Source organism: Sporothrix brasiliensis, assembly GCF_000820605.1.
Source record: "Sporothrix brasiliensis 5110 chromosome Unknown Cont20, whole genome shotgun sequence".
Lineage (NCBI taxonomy): Eukaryota > Fungi > Ascomycota > Sordariomycetes > Ophiostomatales > Ophiostomataceae > Sporothrix > Sporothrix brasiliensis.
Window position 1 is genome coordinate 3748828 of NW_024467139.1, and position 27309 is coordinate 3776136.

Consider the following 27309-nt stretch of genomic DNA (forward strand, 5'->3'; position numbering starts at 1 on the left):
GAATGTGGATATGTTGCAGAAAAGGCCATTAAAACGCCCTTGACCGACCCTGTCCGCCGTAATCTCGTTTCCACATACTCGTTCTATTCTATGCTCGATTACACCAGTCGCCATGGCCTCATGCCGCCCAGACGTCCTGGCCCACCTGCTCGATCCAATTTCCGAGCTGGTTGACGCTGGTACCCCATTCTCCTAACCGCTGCCGCATGTTGTCGATCTGCTTCATATCCAGCACCTTAGGCTGCACCCAGTTGATGTGCGCTACCTCGTCGACCTGGTCAATGGTGCCGCGCAGCAGGCCCAAGCTCAGCGCCTTCATCACCAGGTGCTCAATCTCATCGGGCTGCACGTTGGTCTCCTGCGCAATGGTGGCGAACGTCATGGAGCGCTGGTGCGGCGGGCGGCGGAAGACGGCCTCGGTCAGCGCGGCCAGGTAAATCTTCTGGCGCAGCTGTCCGCTGTGCTTGTTCAGCAGGGAGTTGCCGGCAATGTGCTCGGACAGGCGCTCGTAGGCGCGCAGGTCGCCGCGGTTGTAAGCAAAAAGCAGCTCGCGCAGCCAGGCGTCGTCCTCGTCCTCGGTGGTCAGGGCGTCGAGAATGGGGTGCAGCAGCAGCTCGCCAAAGTTGTAGATGCTGGAGGACACGAGGGCAGCCAAGCTCAGCTTGTAGGCGCGGTCGTGGCGGTCGTCGGCGTCGAGCGAGGCCACGTCGACGCAGGCCAGGTAGAGCAGGGCGTTGCGGTAGTAGAGGGCAAAGTCGAGCTTGGCCTGGTAGTAGAGTGAGCTGGTGTCGTAGAAGGCGGCGTGCACAATATTCTCGACGGCGTCAAACGTGTCCAGCACGCGCTCGGCCTTGTCGAGGTCGCTGCGGGCGCCGTCAAAGTCGCGCAGCGACAGCTTGACCCGCGCCACGGCAATGGTGGCAAACACAAAGGCGTCCTGCGAGTCCTCGTGGTCGACCCGCTTGGTGACGGACTCGAGGAAGGCCAACCGCTCGTTGTCGTCCTTACATGACTCGGCGGCCTTCAATGCGAGGTCGACAAACTTGAGCTGGTTGATCTTGTCGGCGAACTTGAGCACAAACACCTTGAAAAAAGGCAGCCGCAGGTCTTCGCTCTGCTCGTCGTTGAACACCACCAGCAACGCATCGGTCAGCTGGTGCCACAGCTTCCGCTCCCACAGGTTTTCGATCTCGAGGATGGCGCCCTGCAGCTCGGCCGGCGCCGCATCGCGCTGCTCGTCGAGGAAGTCGGTCAACGCCTCTGCGCTCATGGTGGCAGCTGTGTGCTGTTTGTGATGATGGTACCGAAGAGGATAAGGAAAAAGTGAAACGCAATTGGCCGTCGTAAGGGTCGCCGTGTCGGGAGGTCGTGCGGTATCGTCGACGAGCCGATGCTTCTATGACTTCGTTGCTGTTTTTGGTGGTGGTTGGTTGTATTGGTGCTGTGATGTTTGGAGGCATTCAAGGTGGTCACCAGTTGGCTGGAGCTTCCTTCCCAGCTCACCTTTCCGCCACTTCCCTCCGAAAGACGCGGCTCGAATGCAGCCTGCTGGAGTCGTCTCCAATTGCACCTGCCAGACTGGCGCCAAAGCTCGCAAAATCAGTTTCTCCGGGCCTACTCCAATCTGCCATTCCAGGGGATTCGCCCCGCTAACAGAATTGCGGCTACAGCGCGTGAATCGTCACGTGTGGAGCTGGAAGCGACCGCCCGTCTGCCAAATCCGCCAATGGGATCCCGAACATTACTTTCGCTTCGTTTTCGACCCACGCAAAATAGCAACAGCCGAAAACGTCGTGTTCAACGGATGCTGGGCCAGCTCGCCAAACGAGCCAATTGACACGCAACCGCCGCCTTTGCGCTTCTACGACCCCGATCCCTTACCGACTTGCGCCGCATTTGTCGCCTCGGGGCCCCCTTCCTCACACCATGTCGTCCCTTCCGGCTACCGCCGTGCGGTCGTCGCAGAAGATGGCCCGGACCGTCCTGCAGCAGCAGCAGCGCCGTGCGATTTCGGACGTCACAATCACACGCACCGGCAAGCCCATCATCCGGGTGCAGGGTGGAAGGTATGTACAGACTGCTTCAACGCGGCAATGGGATGGATACTTTGGACCGTGGAGATCATAGCTAATTCTGTCCCTTCCACCGTTTACAGATCTTCCCTTGGAGGTACACACATTGCCGATAGCCATCTTCCCTTCGATTCATGCAACTACGAAGCTTCTACGACAGTCGTAACTGGAAATGCTAACTGACTGCAACAGGCCACACGGCCACGGTGTTCGGTGCCACGGGCGCCCTCGGTCGCTATATTGTGAACCGGCTTGGTGCGTCTTTTAATATCCCCGGCAGCATTGGCAATGGAGGACGAAAGGAGGGCCGAAGAAAGGACGGAGTGTGCTGACCAGGGCGTTTGTTGTTGTGTACAGCTCGGCAAGGCTGCACGGTCGTCATCCCCTTCCGCGAGGAGATGACCAAGCGGCACTTGAAGGTGACGGGCGATCTTGGCCGGATTGTGTTCACGGAGTTCGACCTGCGGAACACGGCGTCGATTGAGGAGAGCGTCCGGCACTCGGACGTTGTCTACAACCTCATCGGCCGGAACTACCCAACCAAGTAAGTTCATCGATGCAATGTTATTATCGTTCAGATCTCGACCGCCGCCGCCCCCCTTCCCATACTGATACAAGCCCACCTGCAGGAACTTCTCCCTTGAGGATGTCCATGTCGAGGGAACGGAGCGCATTGCCGAGGCGGTGGCCAAGTACGACGTTGACCGGTTCATCCACGTGTCGTCGTACAACGCGGACCCGACGTCGCCATCGGAGTTCTACGCAACCAAGGGCCGCGGCGAGGCAGTAGCGCGCGCCATCTTCCCCGAGACGACGATTGTGCGCCCGGCGCCCATGTTCGGTTTCGAGGACAACCTTCTGCTGCGGCTGGCGGGCGTGTACAATGTCCTGACGTCGAACAACATGCAAGAGCGCTACTGGCCGGTGCACGTCATTGACGTGGGCCAGGCGCTGGAGAAGATGCTGTACGACGACACCACGGCGGGCCAGACGTTTGAGCTGTACGGCCCCAAGAACTACTCGACAGCCGAGCTGGCCGAGCTTGTGGACCGCGAAATCTACAAGAAGCGGCAACATATCAACGTGCCCAAGGCGCTGCTGAAGCCGGCGGCGACACTACTAAACAAACTACTATGGTGGCCGGTGCTGTCGGGCGAGGATGTTGAGCGGGAGTTTATTGATCAGACGATTGACGAGACGGCCAAGACGTTCAAGGACCTGGGCATTGAGAAGCCGGGCGAGATTGCCGACTTTACCTACCACTACCTGGTAAGCACTCCTAGTCGCTTTCCTTGCTCTTTTCCCTGCTTCCCCCAGCCCTACCTGCCTCAAATTTCTAACGATCATAACAGCAAGGATACCGCAGCTCCTCGTACTACGACCTACCGCCAACAACAGAGCGCGAGAAGCGGGAGGACAGAAAGTACCTGCACGTCGTGGACGACCAGTAGATGGGCGTCCCGGAGTGCTTGGTGTGAGATCTAGAGCTGACGAGCATTGTTTTCTTTTGTTTTTCTCAGTTGGCTGGACGGGGCAGTGTATATATTTGACAACCAAGACGCAAGCAACCATAATTCAGAATATTGGATGCGAAAATGGAGGTTCATCAAGACTGCTTTGACAGGTTGAAGTGAAAATGAAAAGTGTAAAAAGTAAAACGTAACAAAAAAAGAAAAGAAAGAATCGACAATGATGACAGAAATGCATCGTTTGCTTTATTTAAATGGTATAGCAAGACATGCCAAATCTCGTTAGTATGCTCTTTTAAATGGCTGTAAATATCAGTACAAAATGTCGTACACTTTGACTGGCCCTGCAATAGGTGTCGTTTTGGTACGATTGGGCCCTAATGGTGGTGGCGTCGCTGCGCATTGAAAAATTTGGCGCTTGTCAGCCTTGGCACGCATCTGCCCAAAAACGGTCTTGTCTTACACGGGACACGGCTGACAGCAAAAAGCGACACATAACTCAACGACCAACGTATGACGAAGGCTGCGTATATTCAACCCGGTCATTTTTTTTTTTTTGAGAAACCAATACACACCGTACACAAGACCGTCTGCACGATGGGCTCCGACAGTGATGACGAGCTGTAAGTTGGCGAGTGTTTCGCCTTCTTTCTTCAAGATTTTTTAACACTTGCTGACTTTTCAGGACTCTCTCGTCGTCCACCATCGGCGCCCTTAAGGACTTCTACAAGGAGCGTGATGAGCGCGAGAAGCGGTTTGCCGACTTGCAAGCGGTTGCAGAGGCCGCCTCCAAGGCCAAGGCGGCGGCAGATGCCGAGGCAGCCCTCCCGGATCTCACCATGGCCTCATTCACCGAAGACTGGAACGAGTCTCAGTTTTGGGTGCGTCCACCTTGTTGACTGGCCCTTGTTTCTCATATTATGCCTTTTGTGCCCATCCTAGGACTTGATCGCTGACCCCTTTAGTACTCGGATGAAACAGCCACTGTCCTGGCGCGGCAGCTGCTAGACGGCACCGATGCCTCTTCTCTTATTGTCGTCGTCTCTACACCGAGCGTCTTTATTATGCTTAAGAACATTGCCGTATGTTTAATTCTTTTTTACGCTTTTCCTTGTCCCATGTATCTCCTTGGTTTGCTCGCCGTTACATGTATTGACAACCCAGAAAACTATCTCGGCCGAGTCCCGGCCACGGATGCTGCTCCTCGAGCACGACAAGCGTTTTGCCGTCTTTGGAGACGAGTTCATCTTTTACGACTTTAATGAGCCCACAAATCTGCCAGCGGCCCTTCGTGGCACGGCCGATCGCCTCATCTGCGACCCGCCGTTTCTCAGTGAAGACTGCCAGACAAAGAGTAAGCCGTGTCGGTTTCCGTTTTGGCTGCTGTGGATATATCTGTGCTGTGATCACTCACTAACATGTCAGCCGCCCTGACGTTGCGCTGGATCGGCAAGCCCGGCCCGAAGACGCGTATTATTTCGTGTACTGGCGAGCGCATGGCCGAGCTGATCACGACCAAGCTGTACAAGGCGCAGGGCGTGCGGATTACGACATTCTTGCCGCAACACTCGAACGGACTAAGCAACGAGTTCTTGTCGTACGCCAACTTTGAATGTGCCGACTGGAAGTTCCGGGATGCGTAGTTCAGTTGGAGGCGTTGTGATCGGAGTGCTTTTGTTTCGCGTCTCAGGTTTCAAGTTTCACGTACTTTCTCGTCGCGCAAATCATAAATGATATAAAAAAAGAACAAAAAAATACAAGGTCTATATTTCAGGGCGCCGACTAATGCCTGGACTGTTCTTGTTCCATCTTCTGTTCCATTAGACAAAGGTGCAATCCATTACCTATCTGACCTTTGTTCTGAATGTGCCACGGGCAAGAAACCAAACCCTCCCCCTTTCACCATCTCGTTTCCCCGTCCATGCAAACCGGGATGCTGGAAAACAATACCGAAGATAAATGAAGTACTAGACAGTACACAGTAAAAAAAGAACGGCGAGTACCACAAGAATCGACAAACTGCGGCGTATATAAAACATACACGCGCATACAAAACAGAGACGACGCCGTGACTGGTCCCAGACGCAAGTAGGGTGGAAGAAGAGAGTGAAAAAGAGCAAAAAGAGACGAAGCGGACGAGCAGCGCAAGGAATATAAAAGCAATCTTGTTCTTGTTCATCGTTAAAAAGGCGAATACAACCCTTTTGTTCATCACTCACTCTCGCATTTTAAGCTAGAGAGCGGATGATGTAGAAGAGGAGGTACGCCTTGGCGCCCAGGACCTCGGAGTTGGACGCCAGCTCGACGCGGTGGTCGTTGAAAGCGAACCACTGGTCGCCCACGCGGCAGTAGGACACGTAGTGGCCCGTGTCGATCTCACCGACATGCACGACGACGCTTAGCAGGTCGTACATGCACGACCGGTTGAGCTCGTAGCTTTCGCGACTATCCTGGTTGCCACGGCTGCGGTTGGTGTACGGCAACATGTTAAGCTGCAGTGGGAACTCGACGGGTGTGTCGACCTTGACAGCCTTGTCGTGGCGACCCTGCTTATACTCAAAGCGCTTGGTGTGTTAGCTGTATGGGGGTAAGGAAGCAGCGTGTGGACAAAAAAAAAAAAAAAACCGAACCACAGCACATACTTTAAGTTGAATGGACAGCACATTGGGCAACGACTTGATGGACGTGTGGCGGCGCGCTTGCCGCGTCGAGTGGCACTTGTGACAGCGGTACTCGCACTTGTCCGACTTGATGTACTCCTCGTCGAGGCACTGTTGCAGCGTGAGTTTGTTTGCACCGGAACCGGCCTGCGCCTTCTTGGACCGCTTCATGTTGTCGACTCCCAGGCTCAGATCCAAGAACGACTGCACCTGGTTCGTCACGCCGTTGCACTGCTGACACGTCGTCGTGCTCTGCAGTTTGCCGTAGAACGTCTGGTGGATGATGCACGTGCACGAATGCTCGCTCCCGTGCTCGGGTTTCTTGCCGTCCCCGTTGCGCTCGTGCAGCTCTTCGGCCAGGAACTGAAAGAACTCGTGCGCATCTTGCTCCCTGGTGGTCACGAGGTTGGCAAACGCCTTCTTCTCGGAGATCCAGAAGCTCGACAAGATATTGGCTGCCGTGTAGCCGTTGGTTGTTTCCTGGCCGTAAAACTCTTGAAACACGTCGTCCATGGCGCAGCTGAGGCAGTGTGGCGACTCGCACAGCGAGCTCTGGTGGCCGTCGGACAGATAAAAGTTGCGCAGGAGCGGGTTGTGCAAGAAACACTGCATAATCACATTCTGGTAGCAGGTAGCGCCGGCATTGTAGATGCCACGCAGACCGCTGGCCCGGCACGACGCAAGAGTCGTGTTGGAGGCAATGTATCTGGGGTCGTCCTTGAGCGAGTCCGAGAACAGCTCGTCATGCTTCCGCTTGCGGTTTGCTTCGGTATTGTTAGTGGCATTCTGTTGTTGTCAACGCGGCGTGCGGGCCTCCTATTTGTTCAGCACATACTCGAGAATGAGCCGGTGCCTATCTTGCGCAGCCGAAGCTCCTCCAATGTTGGGTCGTACACGAAATCGTCGCACATGTGGCAGTACAGGGTGCCGCATCGTGATTCGACGTCTGGACGAGGTGAGTTGGGGTTAGCGATGTCCCTGGCGCTCGTCTTAATTCCCCATTCTCTCTCCTTGTCCCATGTCACATACAAAATCGATGGCTCTTTTTCTTGCCATGCTTGCCAATGTCCTCCGGCACCAGCGTTGTCGGGCATTGCAAACACAGGTAGTTGGGTGTCAGGTTCGTGATTGGTTGGCCGTCTGCAGACTTGGACGTCTGGGGAACAATTGGCGGCTGGTCGAAGATTTTGCGTAGGATGATTTTATAATGAAAAATGGACGTGTTGATCGTGTCCTGGCCCTGCGAGAACAGCTGCTGCACGTGTTCACAGCCGTATAGGGGCATGCCCGGCACCGGTGCCTTGATCTTGATCGTCTTGGGTGACGACGGTGTGGTTGGTCGTGCCGCCATGCTGGGCGTTGTGCGTATTTGTATTGTATCAGCGATTCTCACAGCCCCGGGGTAAAATGAGCGCCTGGCGGACCTAAATTACCAGGCAGTATGAGGGAGGAGATGGAACGGATTGTTGAGACGTCGTCGAGACGTCCGCTGGGAAGAGAACCTTGTCAGGACTCGAGATCGGTGGCAATCGTCGGTTTGTTTGGTTTGTTTGGTGTGTCGAGAGGGTATCAAAGACAATTCGGTACATGCCGTGGACCACCGGAAACACCGGAATTTGGGTTCGAATCGCACGTCTTCGTACAATATTCTGTTCGTATCGTTCGCAGCTATGCTTGGTCGATGGATTTCGCCCAGCAAAATGATCCTGCAGATGCCACCAACTGAGAACAACCGGCCTCAAAACCGCCCAACGTTTCCTCTGTCGTTAATTTTCCGTTCGTCGTGCTCTTACGTGTGTCCTTTCGTTGTCGATCCTGTCGCATGCGCGTCACCATGAGGCGGTGGTGGTGATCAAGGATGCTCTCGTGCAGTCTTTGTCGCCGCCTCCTGCAAGTTGTCGGTCGATGTGCCCCTGCTGGCGCCCTTTGTGCAGCCTTTCCCCATCGCGTGCGTGGGTGTTTCAATGCTGCTTTTTAATGGCAGGTGGGGACGTCTAGGAGCACTACTCTGTGCCCTGATTGGCTACAGCTTCCAGAGAAGGGTGGCAACCTGGGTATTTTGCAGCGTTCCGAGCTGAACAGGGGCACGATCGTGGAAGGTCTTCATAACGATGACGTTCTTGCCTTATGCTTTCCCTCTTAACTGTGTACTGATGCATCTTACTTCACGCGAGCTGGACAGGCTTCGTCCGAGCAGCCAAGGGCGTATATTCTGGCCGTTACCGCCCGCTCACAGGATCCTTATCGGCACCTGATCTTTGGGGCTTATCGCTTTTACTAGCGGCCGGCCGCTAAACAGGGGGGTTCCTGATGCCCGCCGAGCCGCCCTCCCATTGCGCCATTGGCAGGCGGCAGGATGGCAACTGCCAATTAGTGGTCAAGGGGACCTGCAGCCTCGGCTTTACAGAGGAAGCAACCCCCATGATGTAAGAGCTGAGCGGATTGCGGAGAAGATCACGACGTTCCACGACAGCAAGCGTTTACGGCTCACAAAGGCGGATTGCGAGGGGAGAAACGAGTACAAAGATAGAGAATATCGCACAGGAGCATACACATTTCAAAGTTGAATGTGGTCCAGTCTGCGACCCCGCGTGCCCTGCTGTCGGCCATCGTCTCAGCTCCGATCGAGACTGTTTTGTCCGCGAGCACTGTCTAACCGAGCATTCCATCCATTGGCTACATCGTTTTCTTCCCGGCCACCGTCTGCGAGGCGACTACAAGCATTGCACCCTCCGTCTCGTTCCACCCGCTTCAGAATGGCCTCCCAGCTCGTTGCGCTCCCCGAAGTCGAGCGCCTTAGCCCGGCCTGCATCCGCATTCTCGGCGGTAACCCTGGCAAGTTCACCTTGCAGGGAACTAACACCTACATCGTTGGTACCGGCCGCGAACGGCTGCTCATTGACACGGCCGAGGGCGTGCCCGCGTGGGCCGACGCACTGGAACGCACGCTGGCCCAGGAGAGCGCCACACTGTCCGCTGCCGTCATCACGCATTGGCACCCAGACCATGTCGGCGGCATCAGTCAAGTGCGCAAGTTGGTGCCTGGCGCGGCCATCTACCAGAGCCAGCTGGAGAGCGGCCGGTTAGGCGCGGGCCCCCCGGGCCAGGAGGTGCTTGACATTGTCGAGGGCCAGGCGTTCTACGTCGAAGGCGCCACACTGCGCGCTGTGCACACGCCTGGCCACACAACAGACCACATGGCGTTTGTGCTTGAGGAGGAGGGGTCGCTCTTTGCAGGCGACAATGTGCTGGGACAGGGCACGGCCGTGTTTGAGGACCTGGCCGTCTACCTGCAAAGCCTGGCGCGGATGCGGGCGCTGTACTCGGAAAAGCGGGGTTCCGCCGCTGCCACTCCCAACCGGCTCTACCCTGGACACGGCCCCGTGGTGGAAGACGGGCCGGCCAAGATCACCGAGTACATTGAGCACCGCCAGCAGCGCGAGGACCAGGTTGTGCGGCTGCTGCGGTCGCCTGACAAGGTAGCCGCAGCGTCGTCTACATCCTCGGCAGCAGCGTCTCCAACGACAGACGGAAAACCTCCCTCGTCATGGACGGCTATGGAGCTGGTCGAGGTCATCTATGCCGATGTTCGCAGAGACCTATATCCAGCCGCCGAGCGTGGCCTTGTCCAGATCTTGCAGAAGCTGGAGGACGAGGGCAGGGTCGTTCAAGACGGGCGGACATGGACCTTGCGGGAGCGGTCGCCACTGTGAAGCAGGTAGACCAGTTTCGTTTCTCATTTTATTGACAACGGCGAGGAACGACCGAGTGTTTTGAAGCAACCAGGAATCAAGCGATGCATGACACCATATGATACATTGCACCTAGGTTATGTGATATAAATCCGTTTCAGTGAGCTCTGCAATGTGGTCATGCGCATCGCCTACGACAAACAACTTAAGGCCAAGGGTGTCGTCGTGAATAGTGTCTGCTCTCAAGCTACATACAGCCTCGAGAAAGTCATACACATCGCATACCAAGCACCTGGTGTCTTGTATAGACAGCAAAATACCTAGTATTTATTCCCTTGGCCATCCTACCAAACCACAGTCTTCTCGGGATTTCGCTTAAGGAACAAACGGGGCTTTACGACTTTTGATTACTTTGAGTCGGCCAAATAAAGGCTGGCAATTACCAAGCTCCCCAGGTATGGAGAATCCTCCATAACGAGGAATGGGCCCTGGGACCTTCACGGTAGTATGAGGCAGGACTCCAGGTAAGTGGCACGTATGGCGAACGAAGGGCTCCGAGCATGTCTCGTCGTACGAATAGCTGTACTAGCGGTGTAGAGACGATAATAGAAGCCGGACAAAAGAGAAAGGAAATAAGAAGTAAAGAAGAATAAAAGCAAGCAAGAGCCCCTTGTCGGCCTCAACGGCCTCAACTGTTTCTTTTTTTTATTCGATTTTCTAGCGCCGGCTTTGTAGATGACAGATGGGTAGGCAGAGACGTGGACGAGATGTGGAATAAACGTCGTGGCGTTAATACGAAGCGTCCGAATTCCACAAGAGGCGGCCGTCTGACTGTAACACTTGACAATTTTGTGACAAGCTTTTGTCATGTATACACCGTCCTCGCCTTCCGAATCGCCGATGACCGGGACGAAAAGAGCGAAGGGAATGCTCACAATATAGCTACTTATCTACGCCATAAAAAAAGAGTCATTCTCACAGGTTGTTCCTCCACGTCATTCGCATCCTTCCCCTCGCATGTTGCCTTGCCATGTCGTAGCTTCCGCAAAGTCCGGCAGACGAAATATGCAGGCAGATGATCGCGGGCGTGTGGTAGCGGTGGAGGTGGATAGGTTGGGCAAGAACGGTTGGTGGGTGTGGGCTGACCCTTCCTTTTTCGGAGGCCAGCATGTAGAGAGAATGGGGATGGACATCGCGAATGTCCTGACGCCGAAAGAGCGAATAAGAACCGCGACGAAAAAGGGAAAGAACAGAGCCGGTAGCAGGCGGGACCTAGACGACAAAATGTAAGAAAGGCTGGGAACATAAATTACAGTGGGTCGATGACCCCAAAGGGCTGAACAGTATGGAACCGCACTGTGCAGCCTTCTGTACGAATATGAACGTCGAACCATTTTTTATGTTCTTCATATGACCATCTGTTGCCAAGACGCTTCTGCATATTCGATGTGGGCGGGCAGGTATCTAAGAGGCGGCGTTTTGGATTTTTTAGTGTCCCAAATCCTGCTATCAAAGCCTGGCGAGTGCCAGCCGCGCGGGATGGGGTCACAGGCCCTGTCTGCTCCGGAAGGCTCGGAGTCGAATTTAACGGAGAAGAGACACAGCATGGAAACCGGCCATGAGGAAAAGGAACGAAGATTGCAGCAACAAACCGAACGATGATCATGGCAATTTGATATTTCGAGGATGAAAAAGCACAGCGACCCATGCATGTCGAGAAGAGATATGATGGCTCGCCGCGGGAAGAGCGATAGGTGGTCTCTGGTCAGTTACGAAAATGAGATGCAGTCAAAATAACGTGCCAAATGACGTGCCACACACAACAAAGAAGACGAACTGGGCTCGGACTTTGTTTGTGTCCAGGTGTCAGAACACAGTCGGGGAAAGCAAAGCAGAAGAAGACGTTTATTCCGTTGTGGTGGGCCCATGTCAGTGAAGCGAAAGGAATGCACCAAGCGAACGAATTGAAGACGACGGCAACGGTAGCGCGCGGAAGCGGCCAAAGAAGGCTGGCAGTCAGCCGTTGTAGCGGACGCTACGATGACGCTTGGGACACGGCACTTTAGCAGCAGTGACGTCGCCTTTGCAGAAACGAAGAAGCCTCAACTGTTCCAAACTGTCCTTTGGACACATTCAAATGTCTGTCATCGGAATGGTCATTTGAGGAATCGATTGAGGATCTATACCGGCAAGATTTGAACAGAGTTGTTGCCGAGGTATTATTACTCCAGATTGTGGCAAGCAAAGAAAGATATCAACGAACAAGTTAGTATCCCCTTTATGTCGTTCCGTTTTCTCGCACACGCCCTTCTGACTCACAGCAGGTTCTCTTCGGTTTTCGCACGGCTGGGCACAGGCTGTCGCGACCGAGCATCATGGAAAAAAAAGAGAGGACTCCTCAAAGAGGCGACTTACGTGCCGGCAGCGTATAGTAGGATGCCACCCATCCGTGCATGATTTTGTAACATGGTATCATCCAGAAGGGCAGCCGTGCATCCCGACATGCTTTGCAGTTACGGTCCTTGCTTCAAAGACTGTAAGATACTTGAAAAGGCATGCCACTTGATCTAGAAGAAACTATGCGTTTTAACATTTGGAATAATTCTACTTGCCGTTTCTCGCTATAGACAACCTTAAAAGAACCACAGGAGCGGTCGGACGATGCCTACGATAAGTGCACGGGACTGCTGTTGTACAGAGGCGCAAGTCACAGGAGGGCCGTTTATCTTTTAGAGGCTGGTTTGATCACAAATTAATAAGAAAACAGACAACGAGCCCCACAGGGCGAGATCGGCAAGAGCGCGCAAAAAATGCCAGAAGTGACTTCCGACTTACATGCTTTTAGATGTGCCGCCTGGCAAAAAAGTAGGGGTCCAGCCGCTGGCCAGAGTCTCCATCCGGCGTAATAAATTCCTTTTTTTTCTTCTTTTTATTCCGGGTTGGGCCCATTCTACAAAGGAACCTTTGTTGATCGCGTGCATGCGCAAATATTAGAATGGAGGAGACATGGGATGCTCAAGTGAAAAGCGGGCATGAAAAGCGGGCAAAATGAATAAATAAATAGGAACCGCAAAATCATACGTCTGCCCTTCGTACTCGTAAACCTCCCCTCCTTTTGCAACCGTCAATTTTACGACGTCAAACTGCTGGTTCGACAACATGGAGCTGATCATGTGCACGCATGATTGGCATTATCGGCCAAGGAGAGTCACGTAGGCAAGGCATGCGGTCAACGTGCGCGACCCTCGATCGCATGTACCGGCCTTTCGACAGGATCAGTGCGTCGTCGTCAGCAACTGGTAAGAATCGATTGCGTGAGCTGCAGGTCAAGACTAGGCCCAATCATCACCGATCCACCGCCCATCACCTGAATAGAGCCATGGCAGAGACTCAAGATGACTACTTTCGTAGATTGGGCATGGGCAGCTGCCCACCCATCGCTTGCTTGCGCTTGCCTTGTCTCGGATTTATCATACGCCTTGCATGTACCAACAGCAACCTCTGCAAAGGCCCCGTGCTGACAGATAGGCCTGCCAAAAGAGGAAAAGAAAGCATATGATCCCGGCTTTTGGCATACCCACGCCGACGGGCTTTTGTACTGCCCCGTGCAAACCCCGAGCAGCATTTCCGGATTGCTCTTTCTTTTCATTTATCGTCCCTTGGTCTTTTTGCCTTCACGCCGTGTCCATTGTTTTGACACGAGCCTTTTATTTGGCTTCAATGTGCTCTATCCATGTTTGATAATCATCTGTCGTTTTGGATCTAGCAGACTTTTTCTCCTTTGGCGTTTGCCAAGCAAACATTCTCTGGGTCTCCGGTCTTCCTTTTCTCGTTCCGATGTCCGTACTTCTGTTTTTGTCAACTTACATGGGGATCTACACAGGCATGGCTCGAGTCTCTTCTGCTTGCTTTTTGCGTCTGAAGTCGCACGGAGTTTATCGTACGTCGTTGATGCAAGGCAGCCGTCCAAACAACAAAATTGCACTCTTTTTGTTTCGAAATTGCTCCCATATCCAACACTGAAATAGGATCTAATTTGAACCCTAATGACAAGGCTACTTAGCCTCCAGCTCTTGTTCTGCGCCTCCGATCCACCCACAGCCAAGGAAAAAGCATCATCATCGTCAGATGAGTTGGAATCAAGTGCTTAATCCTTGCAGGTCAAACAGCCTACATGTAGAAGAGAGAGAGAACGAGGTCAGGCAGGCAATTTGCTTTATGTCACGTCGTATGACTAGCGGATCGCCATTCCAGGCTGCAAAGTTCGTCTGCAAATAGTCCACCTTTCAACTGTGACAGATAAAAGATTACACACGTTCGATGCTTGGGACGGCCTGTGCCCGCGACCGCCCGGCGTGTATCTCATTATCTTCTGTTGGTCGTCGTTCTTTTGCCTCCGACTCTTTGAACGTCGGAGTTTGCGCTTTGTGCTGTCCGTTCATTGAACTATGGCTTCCAACGGCGCTGGAATATGAACGCCTCGCGCCAACAAACAACTCCGTCGCGACAAGTCACCCAGGGTGCTCCGTGCTCCATCCTCCATCACGACCACTGCAGCATCCGGCAGCCTTGGCCTGGCTGAGGATCCTTTCGAAGCAGAGGCTGGGCGCTGCGGACTGACGTCGACTTTCTTGCTCTTTTCATCCTCTCGAGCCTTCGCCTTGTCTCGTCCTGCCTTGTCGTGTCTTGGGCAAGCTTGGCCTTCTTACGCCGGCGCGGCGGCGAGAACGTGCGCGCCAGTACGGCGCATTCGTGGTTTGTACAGTGCACCACTGTGTGGGGAATGCATCATATTGTCACACACCGCTTTGTTTTGGTGCTACTGACTACCGTTGCCCCACATGCTGTGATGGGCTCTTACCGTTCCCAACAGCCTTGACGCGCTAAACATTGCCATCTTAACCTCCTTATATTTTTTTTGTTCTGTCACCACTTTTTGCTCGGAAAGTTCGGATGCTCCAGAACAGCAACCGCCGGCTTACCTCGCACCCCCCCCCCCCCTCTCCTGCACCGTCCACGACATTTTCCACCCTGGACGATTACGTCGTAATGCTGCTCTCCCTTCCTTCTTGTCTGCACTAACCTACGTCCTATTGTGATGGTCTGCTCTGTGGACAGATGGAGTGTCTCGGGAGCGGGAAGCCAAAACAAACGAGCTCCTGCCCTTTTCTTTTCGTCCGTGTCGCGCTGTTGTGCTGGTGAACGTTCTTGCCCCTGCCCATCAAATCCACATTGCTGAAAGTATGTTCCATCCGTCGACGGTCGCCTTTGTACACTGTATATTGCCAAGAAGGCAGGGTCGACGCACAGGTGGTCTGACTTCAACCAGATCCGTGTGTGTACTGTTGCTGGACAGCTTCACTCCGGTGTATGTCCAGTGCTCTTTCCTTGTCGTCAGATGGGTAACATGGGAAAGAACGAACTGCGAGAGCCATATGTAAAAGTGAAGAGGGCCCGCAAAACCGGGGCTCGGAGGCCGGGGGTGAACGGAGTATGTTGTACGTACTTGCTGTCTAATATTTTTTAATACTGTACGCCGTACTGTCCCCATCGTGCTTTCCCGTCCCAAGTCTGCAAACCGCCTCTCTTTCCCTTTTCTGTCTTGTCGCTTTGTGAATAGCTCCTTCTCGTTCGCCCCGCGGACGGCCTTTCGCGCCCTTTCGTTATTACCAATCCGTCATTTTCTCTGTGTAATGTGCCATGTGCTCGTCCTGGCCGTACAAGGCCTGTTCGATGCGCTCGCTGCCCGAATAGTCAACACCCCCCCTCCAACCTCACATCGTAGCTTCCCTTTTAAAGTACCAGCTCGCGCCGCGACTGCCTGAAGCTCTCGCCACCGTTTTGTGGCTTCTATTATTTTGTCTGGTCCTATTCTGGTCGCAATTCTGTATTTCCTCTTCTTCCTCCTCTGTTCTCTTCTCCAAAAGCGTTGCGAACACATTAATCCATAAACCACCACTCTCCCCACCCTCCGCCAACGTATTCTGCAGAGTACGTGTAATCCTTTTCTCGGCCTGTCAAAGTCACTGATCCCCGTTCACGATCTCCATCTTTGTGGCCTGTTTCAGTCCCTCGACAGGACTTTTCGGCGATTCAATTTGATTCCTGTCTTGTACAGCCTACGAGTCGGTTGCCCAGGCCTATGACGCCCAGCTTACCGTGCAATACCCGAAGAGCGTCCTTTGTTACGTCGCCTCGCGCTTTTCTAACGGTCCCCTTGACCTAAGGAGTATATTACAAAGACCCTGCCGTCACACCCAGGAGAGAAACGAGGCTGCTGGCTTTCACATCACTCGCCTCGCTCCTATTCTTTCGTTACAAACAAGTACTTTCAAGGACAATTACCTGCCTCTAGGGCTACATACAGCACAACCAGCAAGCTTCAACAGCAGCCGCCTGGCCTGCAACTGTGCTCCTAGACTCGTACCGAGGAGAAGGCAAGCTTGACCGACGCCAATAGAGGCTGTTTTTAAGCTGTTCTGCAGCTTCGCGGGGGAGCTCACAGACGCACGGCGAAGCTCGGGTGACCGGTGTAGAAGGGTCAACGACAAGCGGGGAGCTTGAAACAGCTTGGAATTGACGCTCGTGAAGCTCGCAGTGCGACCTAATACAGTTTTTTTCTCACGACGAGCAAAAATGCGCTCAACAACGCATTCTCTTGCCGCAAAGGCATTTTTTGTGGCCGCTCTCGTCTTTCTGGCCGCACCGGCTGTGCGCGCACATGGCGACGACGAGGGGATGGGCATGGACATGGGCGACAGTATGGGCGGCAGCATGGACGTGGCGGCAAATCCGCACCCGCTTACACACAACGCGACGACAAACGGCACTGCCGAGATTATCTACAAGCCCACGTACTTTGCGCACCCAGAGCACGTCGGCCTGATATACGCACACATTGTTCTTATGACTCTGGGTTGGGTGTTTGCGCTGCCAGTTTGTGAGTACTTTTCTCGGAAAATTCCCTGATCGGCTGGGGAGCCCCTGGGGCGCGAGCAAAGATTGGACAAAACTTCAGCGTGCTAACAAATCTGAAGCGGTGATGCTGTCCCTTGCGCGGTCGCGCTACACGCTGCCTTCGCAGCTGGTGTTTTTGGCTGCCAATGGCGCTGGTGTGCTCGTATCCACCATCTACAACGCCAGCACACCTGATCTGTACCCGAACAACGCCCACCACAAGGTCGGCTGGATCGCGACCTGGGTCGTGTCCGCGCAGGTCGTCATCGGGCTCCTAGCTCGTGTGTCCGGCACCTTCAAGCGTGGTGGCAGCAACACCAGTTACGACGGAATTCGCAGCAGCGAGCGCCGCGCCTTTATCCCCGTATCCACAGAGGCGCTGGCCGAGCACAGCAGCCAGCAGCAGAGACGTCACCCAACCAGCCACGGCCACCAGTACCGTCTTTCGAACGACAGCGGCCAGGGCACGGAGCCCAACACCGAGTCCCTGCGCAGCAACTCCGTCTCGACGCTGGGCGACGGCGAGTCAAGTCGCCAGAAGGAGAGCTACGACGAATCCGACCAGAGCAACCACTACGACGACTTCGAGGACGAGGATCTCGAGGATGCACGCCGGCCGCCGACGCCTCGTCTGGCCCTTGCCGGCCGTTTCTCTGCCCTTACCGGCAAGGTAGCCGGCAAGATCTCCTCACGCGCTTGGACTGTCCTGCTTTTCGTGTACAACTTTATCGATCGCACCAGTATGATCCTGGGTTTCATTGCTTTTACCCTGGGTATCATCGCCTACGGCCGTTTCTTTGTAAGTTCTGACCCCAATCCCCGCAAAATACTTCGCAAATTTGGAGTTACACGGAAGGCACAAAAGAAGGGAGGAGAAGGCGCAGTCAAACGAAACAAAAATTGGGGTACACCAGCTACAATTTGGAGTCGACCTTAATCAACTGACACCAACTTTCATTAGGAGGGGCACGGCATTTTCAGTGGACTGGCGCACTGGATCAAGGGAGGCATTTTCTTCTGGTTGGGTATTTTCACTCTTGGTCGCTGGGCGGGTTGCTTCGGCGAATGGGGATGGGCTTGGAACGTACGACCGAAATCACCTTCGCAGAAGTGGCGCCCGTCAGCCGAGTTTGTCGAGAGCTTCCTCATTTTCTTTTACGGCGCGACGAACATCTTCCTCGAGCATCTCGGTGGTCAGGGCCAAGCGTACACTGCGACGGACCTGGAGCATGTGTCCATCACTGTTCTCTTCATCGGTGGTGGTTTGGTATGCTTTTCTTTTCCCTTTTCGCCCTTTTACTTTTGCTGTGAGGTGGTGTCTTTCCCTACTAACACGGATCCCCCTATTTTCTTAGTGCGGTATGCTCATCGAGTCAACGCGCATCCGTGACCTCCTGAACACGACCGTGACGGAGGCGGCCCACGAGTACCCCGAGAGCAACTACCATGACGAGGAGCGCGAGGCTCTTCGTCCACCGCCCACGTACGAATTTTCGATCAACCCCATCCCGGCTCTCGTCATCCTGCTGCTCGGCATCATGATGAGTTCGCACACCCAACATAGCATGATCTCGAGCATGGTGCACAAGCAGTGGGGCAACCTGCTTACGGGTGCGTCCTTTGCTCGTGGTTTCACCTATGTCCTTACCTTCCTGCGCCCGCCCAAGTCCATCCTGCCGTCACGGCCGCCGACGGAGCTGCTCGCGTCGTTCAGTCTAATTTCTGGCGGCGTCATCTTCATGGCCAGTGCTGGTGATACTATCAACGGCATGATCCACTACAAGCTGGATGCCATGTTCATGTACACGGTGACTATGGGGCTTGTTGGTCTCCTGATGGCGTGGATCATTGTGGTTATTGCTCTCAAGGGCTGGGCTGTCCGCAAGGAGGCCGGCCGTCCGACCGGTTCGTATCGCTTGGCGTAAGCCTACGACAGGAATTGGGACACGCGACGAACAAACTTACACAATGTTGTCACCGGAAAATATCGATGACGATGGACATGATTATCCATGACAAAAAACACGACAAAAACCCTGTTTCCAAAGGATACACATGACCCTTCTGGGCATATCTAATGATACGAAGGTGACCGAACACGGAGAGGAATACCATTTATTAGAGGCAATATCCACACGACAAACCGGTAGGATAGCCGGGCAAGATGTGGAAGAAGAATAATACCAGCGTTAGATATTTACTATTTATTTGGGTGGGGGAGGAGGAGGGTGCCATTTGCTTTTGATGCGTCGTCCATTTTTCTTGCATTGGGAGGAGAGGTCTTTTTTATACCATTATACCATTTTTGTGTGCTGTTTTTCTGTCCTGGTCTTTCCTTATATATCCCCAACTGCTATTTGTTTTCTCTTCACTATTTTCTCTTCTACAACCTGGTGGCTATCCGGTTTCAGGTGCGACTTCAAAGATACCCCGTCATATGCATATTCGCTCATTTTACAAATAATATTGCCAAATCCTTTCTGAAGACATGTCCTTGTTTGAGAGGCAAAATGTGAAAATATAAACCGTTCCTCCTCGTATATTGCCATTCGTGGACTGACTGTGCCACTCGTCGCAGTCCCATAATATCCGGAGCCGCCAATTGCCTGCCCTCTGTCCCAGACACTGGCTTGATCGGCTGTCCATCAACAAAAACAAAAAGAATTATTATCAGTTCGGCTCGTTATTTACGGAGTTTCAGCAGTTGCTAGATCAGTGGACCAGGTGGCCATTCATCCATCTTTGCGCTGTAAAATCCGAGTGGTGTCGTGTCTATTGGACTGAAAGGTGGTTGATAAAACAGAGCAGTCATTGTATGTTGGATTCGGCATCGTTGGTGACCTTCTAACATTGACTTATACACTTCGTTGTTGTTGTCGTCGTCGTCGTCAACGCGTGTCGTGTCTCCTCCTGGTTTGAGTGAGTTCAGACGACGATTCAGTTAAACTCGCGGGTCGGGCCATTTGCCTTGATTTGCCGTGATGAACCCTCCATATAGAAAGGGTTATATTCCGGAGACCCAGAATTCCGTCGGGTCCCCGTTCAGCTGCTCTCGCCGGCCTTGCCAACGACCACTCGTGCCTGGTCCTCGGCCGAGAACATAGCCGTTCCTTGCCGCAGCGCGCCGATCAGAAGCTGGAGTGAGTTGTCTGTATCGGTCACACCGCTCTTGGCACCAGCCTTTACGCCTGCAGCGCTGGCATCGTCAGCAGCAACACTTTCCTGGCCCGGCAGGACAAAATCGGCGGATGTGCGCAACTGGTCAAGGTCTTCAGCAAGCTCCGCGGTGGTATGCTGAAGATAGAATGCCTGGAAGGCCTGGTTGGTCGAGTCGGACGACATTGAGTGTGTGAGTTTTGCAGTTTCGTGAATAATAAAAACCTAGATTGAAGTTGAGATATGCTTGGACTGAAGAACGCTGTGGTTAAAAAGTAGCCTAAACGACTTTTTTATGCTTACATAATCACACAACACCACCCTTCAGCACTCGGGAATTAAAGCACATGTAAAACAGAGGTGCCATTTTCTCACATGTCATATGCGAATATTAAAGGATTTGCATCTCACATGCTACGAAATGGATTCATGTTTTGTTTTTTTTTTTTTGGTGTAAAGGATCTTTGGGTATCGTTTCTGCTCTTAATATATGGCTTCCAGCCCAGTCCCTTGTGCTTATGCTCGCTGCATAAAGATGGATATCCGTTTAACGCCGCGTTTTTCATCACACTTTCCTCCTCTTTACTCAGCCATCACACAAACGCGTGATAGCACATTCAAAGCCCCCATGGTAATACCAATTGCTTCTTATACCACAAAAGAAACATCGGCTCTGCAACTTACAGTGTGTCGTCATAGACAATCTTCTGTCTTTGGGGCACATTGCTAGACGGCGCTTGGTTGGACGACGACCCAGCATCGTCGAGAGACTGGTAGTTGTAATAGCCTGTCGACCGCCCGGCCGCCTTACTAGCAGCGACACCAGGGTCAGTATGGCCCTGTGTCCCCGCTCTGCGCGGTCCTCCACGCATCGCAGAGCCGCCACCACGGAAGTTGCCGCGGCCGCTATGGAACCCACCTCGGAACCCTCCGCGGCCGGGCGCCTGGGAATGGTAGCCCTGGCTGCCACCTTGTGACCCAAATTGACCACTGGGGCCCCGTGGGGGAACGAATCCCGCCGGTTGTGTTGGGAAGCTGCCCGTGGGATTCGCCCTTGGTCGAGCATTCGCTGCACCGTTGTTGTACGGTCTCGCTCCAGCACTGCCGCGGTGGCGTTTGAATGGAGGCGGTTTATTTTGATCCTCTTGGTTACCCGCATCTCCCGTGTGCTCGGATTCGACGCGCAAGATCGCCTTCTCGCCAACTGTGGTCTCAAAGTCAAACACCTTATCCGCCGCCACCGGTGCCCACTTCCGGATGCGCGATGCCTCGTGCGGCCGAGCGGTGCGGTACACAGCTAGGACAACAAGCGGCGTAGCTTCGGCCGTGTGGTATGTGGCGCCGGGTGTCGCTGGACGAACCTTGACAGCCCAAACGCTATTGTCGACACTCCCAATGGCTTCTACGCGCCAAGTCATCTTGTTACCCATGCCGCCGGCCTTAGCCAACAGAAACGGAGAGCATACCCGTGGGCCAATCATGATGCTGTTAGCATGATACTTGACATCCCGGCGGTTGAGGGGCTGTGGCAGCTGTAAGAGCTCGAGAAGCCGCTTCGTGTCCGCGTCTTTGATCAGGTACCCAGTGAAGAACACCGTCTTGTTCAGGGCCAGCATTCCACGCTTTCCACCACCGGCTTCGTTGTGGCAGTTGATCATGTGCTGCACCTCGGCCACCTCAATGGCCGGGTCCAGCGTCGTCGCTGTCTCAGTCACAGGAACCACCTCACCCGCGATGGGAGGCAGTGGGCCCACGGACCGCTTCTCGCGCTTCTCGTTGTACTGGACCAAGAATTCGCGGAAACCTTCGACGTGGCGCGGCCGGTCCTCGTAGATGCGAATCTCAGTTGCGGCTGCATACGTTTCCATGACGGCCTCCAGAAACGCCTGTTTGAACTGCATTGTGCTTGAAAAGCGCTCGTTGTTAGGGCCCACCGCCGGCTTGAGTGCGATCATGTCGAAAACAAGCTTTTTGCTGTTGACCATGCGCTGCACCAGGTCGCCAAATCCCCGCTCCGACCGGCCTGTCAGCAGCACGCAAAGCGCATCAGGCTGTTTCATTGAAAGCCGCACCAGCTCCACCACTTGTTCGTTCCACCAACCCTGCCACGCCCGGGGCTCTTCAATCTCACGTCCTGCGCCCGTCGCCGCCAGGATGCGCACGTCATGCCACCAGCCACCAGAGATGAACACATCGTTGTTCGACAAGGAGCCTATTGTCGCCGCGTTCCATAGTTTCGAGTTTGGCAATGGGGTCTTGAATACTGCATTTTGGAGAGACAAAGAGGTCAAAGAGTGAGCTTCCATGTCGATGATAGAGGTTTAGTGTCGGCGGGGAGGGGGGAAAGAGGTGTCTCACAGGTGTTGTCAAAGTCGTAAATGTGAATGTTCCGGATGGTGTTCGCTGCTGGTAGCTTGTCGTTCAGCAGCGACCAACGACTCAACGCTGTTGGGGTGTATGACGCGGTACTGCTCCGCCCAGAGTCTTTGCTACCGCTGCTCCCCGTTTCAGCCGCAGATGTGGATGCAGCTGCGGCCTCTGCTGGTGTCGGAAAGCTGTTTGTTACATCGCCGAGAGTATTTGGCTGCTGCTGTTGCTGCAACCGAGCGGCCGCGCTGTAGGCGGCTGCTGCTGAGATTGACATCGTCGGTCGGAAGAGTAAGCGGCGTAATGGTCGATATGGAGCAAAACGAGAAGGCGATGTCGTTGAGGCTGAGGCGGTTGTGGTCGCGGTTCGGACGGAAAAAGCACGGGCACGAGCTGCGGCCGACAGATTCATAGGCAAAGGGAGAGAAACAAAATTGTTCAAAGTGGGACGCTTGCCCTCTTAAATACTTGACACCGAATGTTCCCAATATGTCGTAGAAGGAAGGAACGTGTGGAGTCGGGGCAGCTATTGAGTCACGGAAGGAGTGTCTGGCAAAAACGGGAAAGAGCTGTCGAGGTGGGTGCGCGCTGTGTTGCGCTATCGCTTTTCTTTAGCTGTTGCAGTATTTCAGCCCCGTTTCTACAGCCTTGGATGGCCTCACTGGAAAATCGAGATATTGGTCACGTGAATCGCTTCCAATGCAACACTTTAACTTGCTTTATCAAAACGTTGCTTTATCACATCTAGTCTTTATTTAGATATAGAACGGATATTCTCGAAAGAAAATTGATATTTTGCATTTATGTACTGGTTGGCTATGGGAAAGACTTTTGCTACAATGGATATATCCGAAACGACTTCCAAGAAGAAGATGGGGGATGGACATGGAATGCTGGCGAGAGAAAGAAAGTAGAAACGAGTCAAAACAATGTTGCGGTAGAAGGTAAAGAGAAAGCAAGCAACACCATGATCGAATATAAAAAGCCGAATGTATGATACTCCAGAAAGCAAAGTCCTCGAAGAAGCAAATCCCACGAAAAATAGGCCGGCAGCAATGGGACAAAATGAAGCAAACGAGACCAGCTGACGATGTAGACGCTGCCCAGGTAACCAACAACATAAATTTGTCTGAAGACGCCATGCAAAATGTGTGTTTTCTTGTTTTCGTTCCGAGTTGATGCAAAATGTTTGGTTGATAACATAAGATTGAGTGGTGGGTGGGTGTTGAATAAATGTGAGTATGTCGAAAAGGGTGGGGCTCTTGGGAAGATGGTTGAGGTGAGCGATGGAAGCCTTCCACAAGATAATGAATCATAAGGTTTAGGGTCGGCCTAAACGGAGGAGATGGTAGAGGGGAGATGTCATAAGATAGGCCTAAGATGGAGAGGTGTGAAACGGGTTAAAGAGGAGTGACTTTAGTCAATGGCCCAGCGACGCGTCCAGACAATAGGGTCGCCGCCGGTATCCGAGAGGGTGTCGCTGTCGTCCGAGTCGGAGCCGGCCTTGGAGGCGGAAGAGGAGCTCCGCTTCAAACTAGGCGCGGCCGACAAGTAGCCGGCCGTGTCGTGGTCGTCGTCTTCATCGTCATTGTTGTCCTCGGCGTCCGTATATACTTCGTTATCAGCCTCGGTGTACAGGCTTAACCGGCTGACATCGTGGTCCGGGTGTGTCAGTTCTGTGCTGCGGCCCAGCGGGTCTTCAACATCAGAGTAGTCCCACTGGGCAGAGATGTTTTCGCCTGTATCGGTGTTCTTGCCAATAGCAGAGCCCCGCCACTCGCCCTTCAGGATACGCGCGGCAATCTTGAGCATCAACGCAAGTAGATAGCTCGGTGGTGCGAGGAGGATCTCAAACACTTTGTATATGATCGAACCTGGGATGCGCCGCATCGCCTCAAGGCGTGTCGTGGCGCGTCCGGAGCTATGGAGGTTGCGGAGGTGGCTCGGCGCAATAATATTGACAGCCGGCGGGAGTGCCGCGTGGTTCGACACGGAAATGCTAGATGTAGTCGCGCGATGACGCATACGCGGCTGCTGCATCTCCTGCTGCTGCTGGAGCTGTTCGAGTGTACCGATACCGCTGTTGAACTTCCTTCGTGCGTCTTCGTATAGCGACGAGAGGCTTGGTGGGACTCCCGCGGCGTCGGCGACCGAACCAGCGGTGGATGGGGGTGATGAAACAAGAGCCTTACCTCCTGCCGAAGACAACCATGACCGTAGGCTGTTGAAGGGGCTGCTCGAGTCAGCAGTCGTCGACTGGTCGGATTCCTCCAGCCATCTTCCGTCGATGGAGGGCCAGGCAGTCTTCTGCGAGGTCGAGATGTCACTCGTAAGTGATAGGGCGCGGTCTCGTTGTTTTCCACTGCCCTGTCCGCCCGTCGGAGAAAACGTCCCACCGGAGTCGTGCCAGGGGTTTCCCATCTTGTTAACTTCGATCTCTGAGGCCTTGAGGTCGCTGATGCGCTGCTCGTGTTCAGCGACTAAAGCAGGCACGAGCCGTCGACCAAACTCGTCGACGCCATCAGGAGCTGACCCTTTTTTCTGGCTTTCCAGCATAGCCTGCCATTCTCTTCTCGAAAACTCGGTAGGTCGTTCAAGACCGGATTGTTGGGTCTGTGACCGCTGCAATTTTTGTCGAGGAGGGGCAACTGAGGAAACAACGGAGGACAAGACCGATCCATCATCGTCATCGTCCTCTTCGTCTCTCTCTTGTAAGGAGGGCGGGGACTGCGACCGCTGTTGTTTCTGGTGTGCCGTGGGCTGGGAACCGGAACCTGAGCCTGTACTCTCGCCCTCTGGCCGCTTCACAGGCGTCCATGGTTTCTTCTTCAATGGCGTGGACGGTTGCTCGGGCAGCTCGATAGTGAATGTGCGCTTGAACGGGCAGGGTGTTTTTTCGAACTGCAGGATGTTGTCCAGGACCTCGCGCAAGCGGCGGGCACGCTCGTCGTTCTCGCCACCGTCGCCTACGGGTACCTCGATGCGCCAATACTGGGGTCGTCGGATCTGCAAGATAAACTTGCTTGATTCCTCGTCGATACACCAGCACTGACTTTTGGGCAGAATTGGTTGGAGGGCGCTGCCGCAGCTAAGGAAAGCCACGGAGCCGGGGGCACGGTAGATACTGAGGGCACCGACGGCGATTGTACGGTCGAACTGGGACCTCCATGGCAGGGTGCCAGGCACAATTTCGTCTTCTGCGGTCGTGGTTAAGCTCCGTCGGCTTCGCGCGGCGCTTCGGCTGTGGGCGCTGCCAATGTTGTCGAGGTTTCGTGCGCCCGCCGTGAAGGAAAGAATCTTGGCCGCAGGGTGGCTGTACAGGGTCTCGACGGCCTCGCCGTTGGCGCTGGTAGTTGTTGGAGGGTGGTGGGAGCTGGCAGTGACAGAGGACACGTCGGACGTGGTCGGAGAGGTGCCGAACTCGGCTGCTGCAGCAGCGGCCGCCATGGCGGCGGCAGCTGCCGCAGCCTTTACGGCTTCAGCATCGACACCGTGATTTTGGAGGTGGCTGCTGGTGCTGGTGCTGCGAGCATGTTGAGGTGCAGTATACGAGCGGCGAGGAGGGCCCGGAGCAGGAGCAGCCGTGTCGCGGCCGGCTGCTCTGCCCATGCTGGTCTGTTGCTACCTAACAGGAAGCCGGTGTGGATTGTGTCGCTGGTCGTGGTATGGAGCAGCTTTTCGCGTACGGTTCGTATATGGTGTTCAGAAAGGACGAGGGTGGGACCGAGGTAGTCGTGGGAGGGAGAGAGAAAAAAAAAAACTTTCTTTATTTGGCCTCAGCGGGAGGTGATATTGCCGTCGATATACATGACCTTTCCGCTCGGCGTGGCTGGGCAGCTTTATGTCGTTGTTCCCACCGTTCCACGTCGTGTTTTCCACCGGCTACCGTTGGTCTAGTTCGAATCTTCGGGAATCTAAAAGGAAGGTCTTGTCGGCAGGCGCGCGTAAGAGCTGTGAAGTGCGGGAGAGCGAGAGTGGTTGGGAGCACCTAACGCTGAAGGCGGGAGAGGTGCAGGAGGCCGAGGGGAGGTGAAGCGACGCCAACGCGCTCGGAGAGCGGTCAGTAGTGACGAAGGGACAGCAAGCGTCGTGGTCTGGAGCAAGCGTCGGAGTGGTGGTGCGGTCATCGAAGGGTCGAAAAAGGGCCCTGCATGCAGTAGACTGGCGGGCGGGTTGCATATGCAGGCGGTCAAGAGGGGACGGCTCGAACGGTTGGCAGGGGAGGTCGGAACGGCTTGAAGGGGAAGACCAACGAGGGCAAATTTGGATTTTGGATTTGAGATGGCGAAAAAGAACAGAATATTAAGCACCGAATCGGAACCGCGAGTTAACTCGTATGGTTTGGGTTGAGATTGGGGTGGCGCCTTCCGTTGTTGTGTTTGGACGTTGCAAGGCAAGAAGGACGAGACGAAAAGAAGGAAAGAGCGAAACGCAGGTCAGAACCCCCGGTTAATTTGGCAATTGCCTGGTAGGTGCACGACCCTCAACGAATCGAAAAGGACCCGCGTCCCAGCAAAAAAAGCAGCAAAATAGGCAAGGCTCCAGTGAAATGGAGATTTGGACAATAAAAATTGCCGAGTCGATGCTGTTTCGAACACGACAGACCTGCTCCGTGATGCACAGCGCGCAGGCCAAGTTGAAACCAGGCAGATAAAAGTCGTCCGATTATGTGAGAGAGAGGGAAGGAGCAACGGACGGAAAATGGAATGATAAGTCAAAGTTCAAAGATACAACAGAGGAAGCGACGACGGGGGAAGGGGCGGGAAACAGGGGCAACTGATCTGGATCCCCTCTAAGGAACGAAGAAAGAGCGATTGATGATGGGCGGTGAGGGACTGACGGCGGGCGGCAGGTCATTTCACAACGATGCGTTTTAAGACACGCTAAAAGTCATCACGCGACGCGCCTCGGGTACAGCGTTCTAGCCCTTCAGCAT

General features: G+C 54.1%; 9 protein-coding genes across 9 annotated transcripts; 4 read left to right on the forward strand and 5 right to left on the reverse strand.

Moving 5' to 3' along the window:
- Positions 1 to 118: 118 nt before the first annotated feature.
- Positions 119 to 1270, reverse strand: SPBR_07456 (26S proteasome regulatory subunit N9; the record flags this gene model as incomplete). The annotated part of the gene is made up of 1 exon (XM_040765710.1): positions 119 to 1270. The coding sequence occupies one exon, from the start codon at positions 1268 to 1270 to the stop codon at positions 119 to 121; it is 1152 nt and encodes a 383-aa protein (XP_040616992.1).
- A 656-nt stretch (positions 1271 to 1926) lies between these two features.
- Positions 1927 to 3523, forward strand: SPBR_07104 (NADH dehydrogenase (ubiquinone) 1 alpha subcomplex 9; the record flags this gene model as incomplete). Its single annotated transcript, XM_040765358.1, has 6 exons — positions 1927 to 2066; positions 2156 to 2169; positions 2265 to 2327; positions 2430 to 2616; positions 2702 to 3341; positions 3425 to 3523. 6 exons carry the CDS (start codon positions 1927 to 1929, stop codon positions 3521 to 3523), a joined length of 1143 nt encoding a protein of 380 aa, XP_040616993.1.
- A 615-nt stretch (positions 3524 to 4138) lies between these two features.
- SPBR_07559 (n-6 adenine-specific DNA methyltransferase 2) lies at positions 4139 to 5184 on the forward strand (the record flags this gene model as incomplete). Its single annotated transcript, XM_040765813.1, has 5 exons — positions 4139 to 4164; positions 4227 to 4422; positions 4507 to 4623; positions 4706 to 4895; positions 4967 to 5184. 5 exons carry the CDS (start codon positions 4139 to 4141, stop codon positions 5182 to 5184), a joined length of 747 nt encoding a protein of 248 aa, XP_040616994.1.
- Positions 5185 to 5769: 585 nt separating this feature from the next.
- Positions 5770 to 7552, reverse strand: SPBR_06986 (ubiquitin carboxyl-terminal hydrolase 22/27/51; the record flags this gene model as incomplete). Its single annotated transcript, XM_040765241.1, has 4 exons — positions 5770 to 6105; positions 6184 to 6965; positions 7037 to 7147; positions 7231 to 7552. The coding sequence occupies 4 exons, from the start codon at positions 7550 to 7552 to the stop codon at positions 5770 to 5772; spliced, it is 1551 nt and encodes a 516-aa protein (XP_040616995.1).
- A 1405-nt stretch (positions 7553 to 8957) lies between these two features.
- Positions 8958 to 9914, forward strand: SPBR_07631 (uncharacterized protein; the record flags this gene model as incomplete). The annotated part of the gene is made up of 1 exon (XM_040765885.1): positions 8958 to 9914. One exon carries the CDS (start codon positions 8958 to 8960, stop codon positions 9912 to 9914), a length of 957 nt encoding a protein of 318 aa, XP_040616996.1.
- Positions 9915 to 16529: 6615 nt separating this feature from the next.
- SPBR_06745 (uncharacterized protein) lies at positions 16530 to 18775 on the forward strand (the record flags this gene model as incomplete). The annotated part of the gene is made up of 4 exons (XM_040765001.1): positions 16530 to 16833; positions 16931 to 17649; positions 17812 to 18117; positions 18206 to 18775. The coding sequence occupies 4 exons, from the start codon at positions 16530 to 16532 to the stop codon at positions 18773 to 18775; spliced, it is 1899 nt and encodes a 632-aa protein (XP_040616997.1).
- A 1117-nt stretch (positions 18776 to 19892) lies between these two features.
- On the reverse strand, positions 19893 to 20192 carry SPBR_08016 (uncharacterized protein; the record flags this gene model as incomplete). The annotated part of the gene is made up of 1 exon (XM_040766266.1): positions 19893 to 20192. One exon carries the CDS (start codon positions 20190 to 20192, stop codon positions 19893 to 19895), a length of 300 nt encoding a protein of 99 aa, XP_040616998.1.
- A 494-nt stretch (positions 20193 to 20686) lies between these two features.
- SPBR_06895 (uncharacterized protein) lies at positions 20687 to 22650 on the reverse strand (the record flags this gene model as incomplete). Its single annotated transcript, XM_040765151.1, has 3 exons — positions 20687 to 22057; positions 22079 to 22269; positions 22365 to 22650. 3 exons carry the CDS (start codon positions 22648 to 22650, stop codon positions 20687 to 20689), a joined length of 1848 nt encoding a protein of 615 aa, XP_040616999.1.
- A 1139-nt stretch (positions 22651 to 23789) lies between these two features.
- Positions 23790 to 25982, reverse strand: SPBR_06768 (uncharacterized protein; the record flags this gene model as incomplete). The annotated part of the gene is made up of 1 exon (XM_040765024.1): positions 23790 to 25982. One exon carries the CDS (start codon positions 25980 to 25982, stop codon positions 23790 to 23792), a length of 2193 nt encoding a protein of 730 aa, XP_040617000.1.
- Positions 25983 to 27309: the final 1327 nt, after the last annotated feature.